The 14,439-nt window shown below is 39.6% G+C and overlaps 1 protein-coding gene across 3 annotated transcripts in view; it reads right to left on the reverse strand.

The window, feature by feature from the left end:
* Positions 1-14,439, reverse strand: part of CAMKMT (calmodulin-lysine N-methyltransferase) — a 391,233-nt gene that overhangs the window by 16,467 nt on the left and 360,327 nt on the right. For all 3 annotated transcript variants that reach the window (XM_028104052.2, XM_028104051.2, XM_028104050.2), the window contains one exon: positions 5,351-5,425. In XM_028104052.2, coding sequence (XP_027959853.1) covers positions 5,351-5,425 — 75 coding nt within the window. The remainder of the gene's footprint in view (positions 1-5,350; positions 5,426-14,439) is intronic.

The following is a 14,439-nucleotide window of genomic DNA, read 5'->3' on the forward strand; positions in this document are numbered from 1 at the left end:
CTCCAGAAACAAACATCAGCCCTATGATGCCCAAACCACGGAACAGATCTCAGGTGGTGATGGTTTTTAGTGACCAGGAGCAGCACTGAGGTCAGACTCAACCAGTGACCCAGGAGTAAATAGTTCCAAGAACAAAGACCAGATTTGGGCTAGGTATCACAGAGACCATGGCAACTCTGGGTTTTTCTCCCTTGACCTTTATGTTGATTTTTTTCCAGTTCGCTGTGATTTTTCATTATTCTCCTCTGGTCTTCTGAGATTTTCTGTTATTGCTCTGTCACCCCTCTGGTTGGGTCCATCTGAGCCTGTCTTCACCAGGCCTCATCTTGGAAGCTTGGGGCAGATTTCCCTTATCTGGGACTCGTGGGCCAGAGCACTGAGCAGCCTTGTGCATCAGCCATCCCATGAGGGGCTAGGTGGAGCCCCCCTGCTCCCACTTCTAATGCTGCAGTTTGCTGTGGGCCCCTCTGACTTGGTCTCTCTGCTCTTCACATAGCACGAATTATTCTAGCACCCCTTATTCTAGGGCCCTGCCTCATCCTCCTCTGAGCTAAGGGGGACTATGAGCTGTCAGTAGGAGGGCTGCTGTGTGGAGTCACACTGCAGGCAGGGTCTAACAGCTCTCTGACTCTGACCTTTCTGCTATGTGACCTCTCTGCTATGTGTGGCCTTCACACAAGGCCTCAGTTTCCTGGTCAAGAAAGGCCCACTTACGTGGCTGTGGTGGGCATCAAATCAATAATATATACTAGCTGACAAGTATTTGTGGAACACCTACTACATGCTATTGGCTGCTTTAGGCATTGGAGACAAGCTAGGAAAAAAAGAAAGTTCCCATCTCAAAGAGCTTCTGGTCTCTATTCATTTACGCACTGCAAGTTCTAGCACAGTACTTCATCCTTCCAAATCAAATTTCCCAAAAGTAGTTCTTATAGTTCTCTAATAAGTCTTTATTCCAAGCAAGCTGACCTTTCTACTTAGCTCTGATGCAGAATTTATAATGCTTTGTAGGATATGTTGTATGAGCAACTGCAATGTGCTTTAGTGGGAGTGATACATAATCTCCTGAAAATTCACTCCTTAAATAAGTCCTAATGGGCTCAGAGAATAACAGTAGCTTAAGTGGATCTATTTTAAAAAAGGCTGAGTGCGTCACTGATTGGAATGGAGATACCATTTCAACTCTCCCTTCCATTACTGATCAAAATACATCGATGACAGTCGGTCTAGTTTGGCTATTAAAACATACACACACAGCCCTCTATATAGTGGCATCAACTTTTGCTTTGTTCCATGGATCTGAATCACAGATTTCATGACAAAGGAAGGTGCTGGGCCATTCTCACCACCTCCCTTAGAATCAGTCAGTGTTATGCAGAGCACAGAGCATCTACCACTCCACTCATTGGGAAATTAATTAGTGTAGGCAACAAAAAGGCATTTCTCGGCCAGTATCCACAGGAAGGAGGCCTCTATGTCCTCTTGAAGGTGAAATGTGCTAAGTTAAATTCACTGTTTTAGATTTAACTTTCAGCAGAAGAATGGCCTCTATCAGTATTTACCAGCTAATTGCTGTGGAGCTGGGACCAATGGAGGTCTGGTCTCCCTTGGGGCTACCTACCACTTAGGGTGCCAGATCTTTGGCAGTTGCTTACCTTATTTGGGACTGAGTTTTAGGTATGGGGTGAAAGGGCTGGCTGCCTTTGTGTTAAAGAGTTTTTCAGGTGTAAAGGTTGTGACCTAGAACTATCCATGATCACAGCATCTAGAAGAAAACGAAGAAATTCTGGAGACTGTTTTGAGGAAAAAAAAAAATTCTTCCAGAAGAATACCTTAAAAACCAAACTTTACAGAATAATAGAAAATAGAAACAATCCACAGTACATAGTGCAAAAATGCTAAGAGAGCCAGTGAAGTGGTGTAACCTTCCCCCATTTCTCTGCAAAGTCTCAGACTGCACGCGCCGACATTCTATAGCTCAATGTGTCAGGCTACGGGTGGCATTTCAGACTTGCTTTCCAAGCCTTTAGAGAATCCAAATGTACAGAATCATGTTTATTTTTGCAGAGCTACAATAAACTGGAAAGCCATCAAACACTCACTGAAAGCATTCCTTGGATAAAAAAAAAAAAATCTTACTTCCAGACTTTTAGATTATTGTGATTGAACAGGAGTCTGGAAAGGTAGGCTGAAAATTAACAATCACTTGCTATTCTAAACTCAGCAAGGACCAGGCTGGACTGCATTCCAGCAGAAAGGAACTCTTATATGAAATTTGATGTTAAATAAGTCAACCAAGGAACTTAATAGGCAGGGTTTTTTTTCTACACCTGTGGTTAAATATTCTAATATTTTGATGTTTGTCAACAGCATCCTTTCACAGGTGTGGCTGTACCTCGATTTTTTCCTTCTGTTTATTTCAAAGTTGACATTTTACAAGTTATTTAGGAACTGTTGAACCATGAAACTATATTTCATTGTCAAAAATGCTGAATGGTGATATAATGAGTAGCTTTCAGAGCTTTCCTCTTTATTTTATAATCTGGTGGAGTTCCTAAATGTAGATGTGAACTAAGGAGCCTGTCTCTTCTGGGAAATAAGTTATTTCCCCCATAGCCCATGGGCTTATGAATGTTTGAATGTAAATACATGAATATATGAATGATTTAAAAACATAAACATATCACCTGCGCTCGTTGTAATCATGTGCATTTTACTTGAACCACAATGTGGGTTTGGAATAGATTTGTGAATAGGGCTTGTTTTCATGTAAATGGGATCAAGCAGGACCACTGGTTAGCTATTCAGGGAATCAGACAATGCCACCCTTGCTGGAAATGCTTCAATAAGGAATTTAATCCATGTACCTAATATTTGAAGTCCAACTCTTGCTTCGTATTCCTATGGCCTAATCCAGATCTCATTGACTGACAATAACCAAAGGGTGATGTGAGACAGTGTGATCTATTTATGTGCGGCACCTATTTCTGCCACTGAGTATTTCAGGTTTCATCTTGGAGGTAGTGTCTAAAGAGAGGTGTTTTTTTTTTTTCTCCTCTGTGACACTGTAAAAAAAAAAATGCAGCATGGTCTGCCTGCCTGTCCCTAGAAGCAGCACCCACATAATAACTGACAGAGAAACACCAAACCGACAGGAAATAAAGAGCTCCCAGAGCGTGAGCTTCACTGCTATGTGCACAACATGCATATTATAAATATCACTGTGCTTTCTAAGTTTCTAAGCAGCTTACCCATCCCTGTGAATATGAAGAGACCATTACCAAAGCATTTCTTTTGGAAATAATATCAGCATTGCAGTGAGAGTAGCTTAATGTTTCACATTTACAAATGGGAAATTATAAACAGGCTGACATTCTGGCACTTACAACACCAGGGGGAAAAAAAAAACCAACTTAACACCTCACACATAGAAAAGCCATTTATAAAATAAAACTTGGCATACTTAGTTCATTTGAATCTGTAAATTCTCACATAGCTACCAGGTGTGTGTGTGTGTGTGTGTGTGTACATCTAACATTGTACTATGTTATGTATTTGTAATGAAAGCCTTCATTGAATATGCATTATGTATATCAGTTGTACGTGACCCTGTTGTTCGCTAGGGAAAAAGGACTATTTCTCAAACATGTTGTGTGGCTATTTTTAACCTGAGAACATTAATCAGAAAAGAGCTTAAATCTTACTTCCTCTGCTTGTCTCTCTGGTACAAATAGGATGACATGGTGTGAGTGTCCATAACACAAGGTCTGACAAAGCCAGGCTGTTCTGATATTTATGTGAAGGATACATTTAACTCTAAATCTCCTGGCCAGACCTGACTTTCTCCACATATCTGGAGCCCACGCGTGCAACCCTCGTCTAAACCTCCAAGAATATGCTGCCCTCCTTCCCTCTTTCTGCTGCTCTCTGATCTGACTTTCAGGCTTAATCTGATCTAATCCTGCTAGCATTATCTTCATCTGTGCAATGAAACCTGGAGGATCCTTTCTCATATTTGGTGAGGAGAGGCATTTACTAAATTACTTGCTCAAATCATATGGTGAGGTTTTAGCTCCTTATTTTTGATTAGATGAGGGATGTAACATTAGGCACAATATCAATGATTAGTCCAAAATCTGTTTCTCCCTTTTTGGAACAAGGTTTTTCTGAAATCCAGTACAAAGACACTAAAAGGGCCATGGAAAGCTAGAAAATCTCAGCTAGAAATAGAACAGAATACTTATTTTCCATTGAGAAGTATTTTTCAGAAGAAAAAAAGAAAGCGAATCTGATTCCAATGACTTACATAGAAGAGTTAACTCTTGAAAGTCTTATTTAAAATAATAATAATAATGACTGCCTGAAAATTTCATTTAACTCCCCTCTAGGGAAAGTCTTCTCCAGGTTCTGGATCTTATAATTGGGTTGATCAATACCATAGAACTTCTTCAGAATCCAAACTTGTGTTTTTAAATCTCAAGTGTCATAAAAACATAATGAAACTACAAATAAGATCTTACTCTTAACAGGGAAAATACTTTTGAACTGTCAATGTTTCCATATGCTTAAATAGTTATTATTCAACATGCATGAAGAAAATACCTAAGATTATTTGAAATAATTATTAAGGTTTGATACATATTTATCCTGTAACTTAGGATCAGACTTCATTAACAATAAGTAGACTAAGCCAAATGAGAAGACAAAATATCTAATGTAAATTATTTTTAAAAAGCAGGCACCTGACAGAGGTTTTTCTTATTTGCATAACAATAAAATGTAATGTTATAATTCCTGTTTTGTGTATAATTAAATATCTTAATTGAAGACATTGAAAATTTAGATTGCAAACATACATTTTAAGAAAAGACATTCCCCCAAAAATATTGCACAAATACATTTATTTGTTTTGGAGCATATACGTGTGTGTACACACATATACACATATTCCCTTATATCAATAGTCAGATCTCTCCTAAGAAGTAAGCTAATTGAGCTGTTTGTGTTGATAAACTCCTTTTTCTCCAGACTATTCCTCTCCGAGCCATAATTATTTGCAATTTGCCTAAGTCGTCCATTTACTGATACGTCAAGCATGAAACAGAGGCAATTCCAGAAAATGGAAATGCTTCTCAAAATCAATCTTTGGGAAATAATGTGGTAGAAGTTACTGTGTGATAGAAGACTACCTTATAACTGTCACATGGAGATGAATATTAATTTGTTGAGGTTAAGGTGGCTTTGTGCTTCATTTGTTGACTTTGCTTAGCCGTCAGCAAAGCAGCACAGCCCAATTACTCCAGCAAAGCTATTTTTCCTAACAGGAGTTTTATGATTTTTATGTACTTACCAGTCAGCACACATAACAATGTCAAAATGTCCTTCCAGTTGAGAGACATCTGTCTCATTATCCCATCGTAAAACGCTTGAGGAGAAAAAGATTTTTAAAAATTATACTTAGGTGGTTTTTTTAACTTTTGATTTTGAGCTATTAACATTATTTTTTGTGGCACTTGAAATTATTTAAAAAGTATATACAAATTATTTCAAAAGGTATTAATAAAAAAACTAGGGATGGAAGTGTCTGCTCTATATTTTATTTAGTCTTCAAATCCAGAAGAGGGAGAATTCTCTATTTAGACAATAGTTAAGCCTGTGCTAGTTTTTATAGTTTGTAGATGAACCAGGGAAAAATATCTTATTTTTACCATAGTCATTACAATGAGTCTAGACTCTTAACATCAATGAGGTACACATTGAGATCAAAGTATTCCCCATCTGACTGGAATACAAATTTATAAAAGTAAATGATGTGAAATCTAGTGTGTATCTATCTTGCCTGGCATGTCAATTGCATTTCTTATTGACGAAATGAGCGATTTGGCAAGATCGAAAAAAAAAAAGGCAACTTTCATTTGGTAGTTCTCAGGTTTTAGGCACATTTTAAAATTCACCCATCCTGACATTTAGTTTCCCAAAAGAGGATCAGCTTTTAAACCTCACATTAACAATAATTAATAATACATATTTAAAAATTCTAGTTGTGCTTATGAAGCCAATGAAAGATTTTGTTATTTTAATTAATAATTGTGATGAATAGCATTTTACCATATTAAAGTATTTTAATGATTCCTCTCTCCACATCAAAACTAATTTGCCATGCTATTTTTCTTTTTTTTAATAATTTTTTATTGTTATGTTAATCACCATACATTACATCATTAGTTTTTGATGTAGTGTTCCATGATTCATTGTGCATAACACCCAGTGCTCCACGCAGAATGTGCCCTCTCCAATACCCATCACCAGGCCAACCCATCCCCCCAGCCCCCTCCCCTCAACAAACTGAACCCTCAGTTTCTTCCTCAGAGTCCATTGTCTCTCATGGTTCGTCTCCCCCTCCGACTTACTCCCCTTCATCCTTCCCTTCCTGCTATCTTCCTCTTCTTCTCTTTTTCTTAACATATATTGCATTATTTGTTTCAGAAGTACAGATCCGTGATTCATCAGTCTTGTACAATTCACAGCGCTCACCATAGCACATACCCTCCCCAATGTCTATCACCCAGCCACCCCATCCCTCCCACCCCCCACCACTCCAGCAACCCTCAGTTGGTTTCCTGAGATTAAGAATTCCTCATATCAGAGAGGTCATATGATACATCTCTTTCTCTGATTGACTTATTTCACTCAGCATAACACCCTCCAGTTCCATCCACGTCGTTGCAAATGGCAAGATCTCATTCCTTTTGATGGTTGCATAATATTCCATTGTGTATATATACCACTTCTTCTTTATCCATTCATCTGTCGATGGACATCTTGGCTCTTTCCACAGTTTGGCTATTGTGGACATTGCTGCTATAAACATTGGGGTGCACGTACCCCTTCGGATCCCTACATTTGTATCTTTGGGGTAAATACCCAGTAGTGCAATTGCTGGATCGTATGGTAGCTCTATTTTCAACTTTTTGAGGAACCTCCATACTGTTTTCCAGGGTGGTTGCACCAGCTTGCATTCCCACCAACAGTGTAGGAGGGTTCCCCTTTCTCCACATCCCTGCCAACATCTGTCGTTTCCTGACTTGTTAATTTTAGCTATTCTGATGGGTGTGAGGTGGTATCTCATTGAGGTTTTGATTTGGATTTCCCTGATGCCGAGCGATGTTGAGCACTTTTTCATGTGTCTGTTGGCCATTTGGATGTCTTCTTTGGAAAAATGTCTGTTCAGGTCTTCTGCCCATTTCTTGATTGGATTATTTGTTCTTTGGGTGTTGAGTTTGATAAGTTCTTTATAGATTTTGGATACTAGCCCTTTATCTGATATGTCATTTGCAAATATTTTCTCCCATTCTGTTGGTTGTATTTTGGTTTTGTGGACTGTTTCTTTTGCTGTACAAAAGCTTTTTATCTTGATGAAATCCCAATAGTTCATTTTTGCCCTTGCTTCCCTTGCCTTTGGCGATGTTTCTAGGAAGAAGTTGCTGTGGCTGAGGTCGAAGAGGTTGCTGCCTGTGTTCTCCTTTAGGATTTTGATGGACTCCTGTCTCACGTTTAGGTCTTTCAACCATTTGGAGTCTATTTTTGTGTGTGGTGTAAGGAAATGGTCCAGTTTCATTCTTCTGCAGGTAGCTGTCCAATTTTCCCAACACCATTTGTTGAAGAGACTGTCTTTTTTCCATTGGACATTCTTTCCTGCTTTGTCAAAGATGAGTTGACCATAGAGTTGAGGGTCCATTTCTGGGATCTCTATTCTATTCCATTGATCTATGTGTCTGTTTTTGTGCCAGTACCATACTGTCTTGATGATGACAGCTTTGTAGTAGAGCTGGAAGTCCGGAATTGTGATGCCGCCAGCTTTGCTTTGCTTTTTCAATATTCCTCTGGCTATTCGGGGTCTCTTCTGGTTCCATACAAATTTTAGGATTATTTGTTCCATTTCTTTGAAAAAGGTGGATGGTATTTTGATGGGGATTGCATTGAATGTGTAGATTGCTCTAGGTAGCACTGACATCTTCACAATGTTTGATCTTCCAATCCATGAGCATGGAACGTTTTTCCATTTCTTTGTGTCTTCTTCAATTTCTTTCATGAGTATTTTATAGTTTTCTGAGTACAGATTCTTTGCCTCTTTGGCTAAATTGATTCCTAGGTATCTTATGGTTTTGGGTGCAATTGTAAATGGGATCCACTCCTTGATTTGTCTCTCTTCTGTCTTGTTGTTGGTGTATAGCCACTGATTTCTGTGCATTGATTTTATATCCTGCTACTTGACTGAATTCCTGTATGAGTTCTAGCAGTTTTGGGGTGGAGTCTTTTGGGTTTTTCACATACAGTATCATATCATCTGCAAAGAGTGAGAGTTTGACTTCCTCTTTGCCGATTTGGATGCCTTTGATTTCTTTTTGTTGTCTGATTGCTGTGGCTAGGACTTCTAATACTATGTTGAATAGCAGTGGTGAGAGTGGACATCCCTGCCGCGTTCCTGACCTTAGGGGAAAAGCTCTCAGCTTTTCCCCATTGAGAATGATATTTGCTGTAGGTTTTTCATAGATGGCTTTTATGATACTGAGGTATGTACCCTCTATCCCTATACTCTGAAGAGTTTTGATCAAGAAAGGATGCTGTACTTTGTCAAATGCTTTTTCTGCATCTATCGAGAGATCATATGATTCTTGTTCTTTCTTTTGTTAATGTATTGTATCACGTTGATTGATTTGCAGATGTTGAACCAACCTTGCAGCCCAGGGATAAATCCCACTTGGTCGTGGTGAATAATCCTTTTAATGTACTGTTGGATCCTATTGGCTAGTATTTTGGTGAGAATTTTTGCATCCATGTTCATCAAGGATATTGGTCTGTAATTCTCCTTTTTGATGGGGTCTTTGTCTGGTTTTGGGATCAAGGTAATGGTGGCCTCATAAAATGAGTTTGGAAGTTTTCCTTCCATTTCTATTTTTTGGAACAGTTTCAGGAGAATAGGTATTAATTCTTCTTTAAACGTCTGATAGAATTCCCCTGGGAAGCCATCTGGCCCTGGGCTTTTGTTTGTTGGGACATTTTTGATGACTGCTTCAATTTCCTTAGTGGCTATAGGTCTGTTCAGGTTTTCTATTTCTTCCTGGTTCAATTTTGGCAGTTGATACATCTCTAGGAATGCACCCATTTCTTCCAGGTTATCTAATTTGCTGGCATAGAGTTGCTCATAATATGTTCTTATAATTGTTTGTATTTCTTTGGTGTTGGTTGTGATCTCTCCTCTTTCATTCATGATTTTGTTGATTTGGGTCATTTCTCTTTTCTTTTTGATAAGTCTGGCCAGGGGTTTATCAATCTTGTGAATTCTTTCAAAGAACCAGCTCCTAGTTTCGTTGATCTGTTCTACTGTTCTTTTGGTTTCTATTTCATTGATTTCTGCTCTGATCTTTATTATTTCTCTTCTCCTGCTGGGTTTAGGCTTTATTTGCTGTTCTTTCTCTAGCTCCTTTAGGTGTAGGGTTAGGTTGTATATTTGAGACCTTTCTTGTTTCTTGAGAAAGGCTTGTACTGTTATATACTTTCCTCTCAGGACTGCCTTTGCCCTATCCCAAAGATTTTGAACAGTTGTGTTTTCATTTTCATTGGTTTCCATGAATTTTTTTAATTCTTCTTTAATTTCCTGGTTGACCCATTCATTCTTTAGTAGGATGCTCTTTAGCCTCCATGTATTTGAGTTCTTTCCGACTTTCCTCTTGTGATTGAGTTCTAGTTTCAAAGCATTGTGGTCTGAAAATATGCAGGGAATAATCCCAATCTTTTGGTACCGGTTGAGGCCTGATTTGTGACCTAGGATGTGATCAATTCTGGAGAATGTTCCATGGGCACTAGAGAAGAATGTGTATTCCGTTGCTTTGGGATGGAATGTTCTGAATATGTCTGTAAAGTCCATTTGGTCCAGTGTTTCATTTAAAGTCTTTATTTCCTTGTTGATCTTTTGCTTAGATGATCTGTCCATTTCAGTTAGGGGGGTGTTAAAGTCCCCCACTATTATTGTATTGTTGTCAATGTGTTTCTTTGCTTTTGTTATTAATTGCCTTATATAACTGGCTGCTCCCACATTAGGGGCATAGATATTTACAATTGTTAGATCTTCTTGTTGGATAGATCCTCTAAGTAGGATATAGTGTCCTTCTTCATCTCTTATTACAGTCTTTGTTTTAAAATCTAATTTGTCTGATATAAGGATTGCCACCCCAGCTTTGTTTTGGTGTCCATTAGCATGGTAAATGGTTTTCCACCCCCTCACTTTCAATGTGGGGGTGTCTTTGGGCCTAAAATGAGTCTCTTGCAGACAGCATATCGATGGGTCTTGTTTTTTAATCCAATCTGATAGCCTGTGTCTTTTGATTGGGGCATTTAGCCCATTTACATTCAGGGTAACTATTGAAAGGTATGAATTTAGTGCCATTGTATTGCCTGGAAGGTGACTGTGACTGTATATTGTCTGTGTTCCTTTCTGATCTATGCTGCTTTTAGGCTCTCTCTTTGCTTAGAGGACCCCTTTCAATATTTCTTGGAGGACTGGTTTTGTGTTTGCAAATTCCTTTAGTTTTTGTTTGTCCTGGAAGCTTTTTATCTCTCCTTCTATTTTCAATGATAGCCTAGCTGGATATTAGTATTCTTGGCTGCATATTTTTCTCGTATAGTGCTCTGAAGATATCATGCCAGTCCTTTCTGGCCTGCCAGGTCTCTGTGGATAGGTCTGTTGCCAATCTAATGTTTCTACCATTGTAGGTTACATATGTCTTCTCCTGAGCTGCTTTCAGGATTTTCTCTTTGTCTCTGAGACTCGTAACTTTTACTATTAGATGTCAGGGTGTTGACCTATTTTTGATTTTGAGAGGGGTTCTCTGTGCCTCCTGGATTTTGATGCCTGTTTCCTTCCCCACATTAGGGAAGTTCTCTGCTATAATTTGCTCCAATATACCTTCTGCCCCTCTCTCTCCTTCTTCTTCTTCTGGGATCCCAATTATTCTAATGTTGTTTCGTCTTATCGTATCGCTTATCTCTCGAATTCTGCCCTCGTGATCCTGTAGTTGTTTATCTCTCTTTTTCTCAGCCTCTTTATTTTCCATCATTTGGTCTTCTATATCACTGATTCTCTCTTCTGCCTCATTTATCCTCGCAGTTAGTGCCCCCATTTTTGATTGCATCTCATTAATAGCCTTTTTGATTTCGACTTGGTTAGATTTTAGTTCTTTTATTTCTCCAGAAAGGGTGTCTCTAATAACTTCCACACTTTTTTCAAGCCCAGCTTGTATCTTTAAAGTCATGATTCTGAACTCTAGGTCCGACATTGTACTAATGTCAGTATTGAGTAGGTCTCTGGCAGACGGTACTACCTCTTGTTCTTTTTGCTGAGGTGATTTTTTTTGTCTTGTCATTTTGTCCAGAGGAGAACAGATGAAGGAGAGAACAGAATGCTAACAGGTTAACAACGTCTCTAGCAAATATACTCTATACAAATCAGAAAAGACCTGAAACCAGGGGACAAGAAAGGGAAAGAAAGAAGAGAAAAAAAAAAGAAAAAGATAAAAACAGACAAAAACAGAACAAAACAAAAAAAAAACAATATGATCAAATATGATCAGGCTAGTGCATAGATCAGTGCCACACACTAGCTTTTGGGCATATTTTGGTCTGTTAGAAGAAAGTGCCTGCTAAAATTTTAAAGGAAGAAAGACTTATATATGTACAAAATAAGGATTGATATAATGAAGGGATTGAAGATGACTGTAAAGATGAAAATTATAAAAGATTTTATAAAAGGAATTGATAAGAAGTTGTTTTTAAAAAGAAAGAAGATTTAAAAAGAAAAAGAAAAAAGAAAAAAAAAAGAAAAAAAAAGGAAGAGACTGTGATCAGGCAGGAGAATAGAACAAAGCCATACACTAGTGATTTAGGGTATATTTTGATCTGTTAGAAGAAATTGTATCTCAAAATTTTAAAGAGAGAACAACTTATATATATATGGCAAAAATAAGGGTAACTACTATGAAGGGATAAAAATATGACTCTAAAAATGAAAAATAAAAAAATGTTTTTTTTTAAAAAGGGATTGATAAGATGTTGTTTGAAAAAGGGAAAAAGAAAAATTCAAGAAAAACAGTTAAAAAAATTAACTTTGAAAAACTAATGAATTATGGTAAAAAAGCCATGAATTCTATGTGCAGGACTCCCCTAGCGCTGGAGTTCTCCTGTTGTCCTTGATCGGTAAACTTGGTCTTGGCTTGCTGACTGTTCGCGCTGATCTTCTGGGGGAGGGGCCTGTTGCCGTGGTTCCCAAATGTCTTTGCTGGAGGCGGAATTGTCCCGCCCTTGTGTGTCCGGGCTAAGCAGGCTGCTCCGGTTTGCTCTCAGGAGCTTTTGTTCCCTGCAAGCTCTTGGTACAGCTTTGGAGGACCAGGGTGAAAATGGTGGCCTCCCAATCCCCGCCCGGAGGAGCTGAGAACTCGGGGCCCCGCTCCTCAGTGCGTCCCCAGAGAAAAGCAGTCACTCCCGTCTCCCCGGTCTCCAGCCGCACTGCGTGTTCACCTGGTCTGTGATCCAGCGTTTCTATGTCTGGCACCCGACCCCGTGTGGAGTCTCCAAACCCAGCAGATCCCTGCGGTGCGCTCCTGTGCCGCTTCTACCGGGGGAGGAAGGGGAGTCTCCCCGGCTTTGCCGCTTGTTGAGTCCCTGCTGGAGGAGCAGTAGCCCAACTGGGCCGCGGATCACAGTTTATGGCAACCCGGAGCTGAGAGCCCGCGCCTCGGCTCCGTCTCTGCAGCCGGCTTCCCCGCTCCGATACCTGGGAGCTCTGCCGCACTGAGGCACTCCCGGTCTTTCTGTGACCCCGAGGGTCCTGAGACCACACTGTCCCGCGAGGGTTCCACCCTCCGCTTAGCCACTGGAGCGACGTCCCTCTGCGGAGCCGACTTCTAAAAGTTCCAATTTTGTGCTCCGCGGCTCTATCACTTGCCGGAAGCGGCCGATGGAGGCCCCCTCCCCCATCGTCTATCCTCCTGAATATCGCCTCGGATTCACTTCTCTGCACGTCCTACCTTCCAGAAAGTGGTCGCTTTTCTGTTCAGAGTGTTGTTACTATTCTTATCTTTGATCTCCTGTTGAGTTCGTAGGTGTTCAGAATGGTTTGATCCCTATTCAGCTCAATTCCTGAGACCAGACGAAATCCAGGTCTCCTACTCCTCCACCATCTTGCTCCGCCCCCTGCCATGCTATTTTTCAAAGTAAAATTGTGCTCCTATTTTCTATTTTGATTATTATTTAAAACCAAACTAAGTGAGCATATCCTACCCTGTCCAGTTACATTTGCTTATCTTGGTGGATTCTTTATTTCTTCTACATCTTCCCAGAGTGAAAAGCCATATGTTTGAATACAAAAATAAGTCTTAATTTGATAAGTCCAAAAGTTCTTCCCATGTACACTAATAAACATTAGTGCTAGTGAATTTCTTAAGGTAGAAAAAATTGAACACATCACCATGAAAATATCTATGCAGACTGAGCATCAGTTGCCCATTCACTCATTCAACTCATTGTTACTGAGCACCTACTATGTGGCAGGCCCTGTGCTGGGCCACAGGTGGTGCCTTCTTGATGGCAGCCAAGCAGGACATGCGGACACATAAATCCATAATTCCGATGCTGTGTCCTATGTGTTGGGTAAGCATATAGACTTAGAGCTCCAGGGAGGGCTTTCCAGAAGAACCTGTCATTCTATGACACTTAAACAAGCTTTATAAATTAACTCTACTCCTGTATTTGCTTAGGCCTACTGGAGAGTCAAGGAATGGAGAAAACCAGGAAAGCCCCAAGAGATTAATGCTTACTTTGTTTTTACATTAATTCCTCAGAAACTCCACACACCTGGAGAGAATGGGACACGACAAATAACAACTTTTATGGAAATGCTGAGGCCTCCTGTGCAACTGGGACTCGGGCTTGGTGGGAAACCAGGCCTGTTCAGCCCTCACCAGAGACCTAAGTGTCTTAGAAAGTTTCTACATGAACAATCTGGTTTAAAATATAGATCTATACTTGACTTTTTCAAATCATAAAAGTAATGTACCCATCACACAAATTTTGGGAAAAAGAGAAAAGTGTTAAAATTACTCATAATCTTACCATTCCATAAATCATTATTTAGAAAATGTTTCTAATACATAAGTAATTACTAAAGCTCATTAACAGAAAGCGTAGGAAATCCTGTGGTGGGTATTGGATACTGGATTCCTGAGGAGCTTCAGCCTCTTGGTTCAACAAAGACAAATGGAGAGATGGGGTTTAGGCAGCAACTGGCTATGGATTATCACAGCAGATGTTAGAAGAGTAATTCTAAAAGAAACTGAAATGCACTGCTTGGCCATGTGGACCACAACACATTCCCAAAAAGCATTT

Source organism: Eumetopias jubatus, unplaced genomic scaffold, assembly GCF_037043125.1.
Source record: "Eumetopias jubatus isolate StellerSeaLion01/CBP00866 unplaced genomic scaffold, mEumJub1_p1.0 scaffold_9, whole genome shotgun sequence".
Taxonomy (NCBI): domain Eukaryota; kingdom Metazoa; phylum Chordata; class Mammalia; order Carnivora; family Otariidae; genus Eumetopias; species Eumetopias jubatus.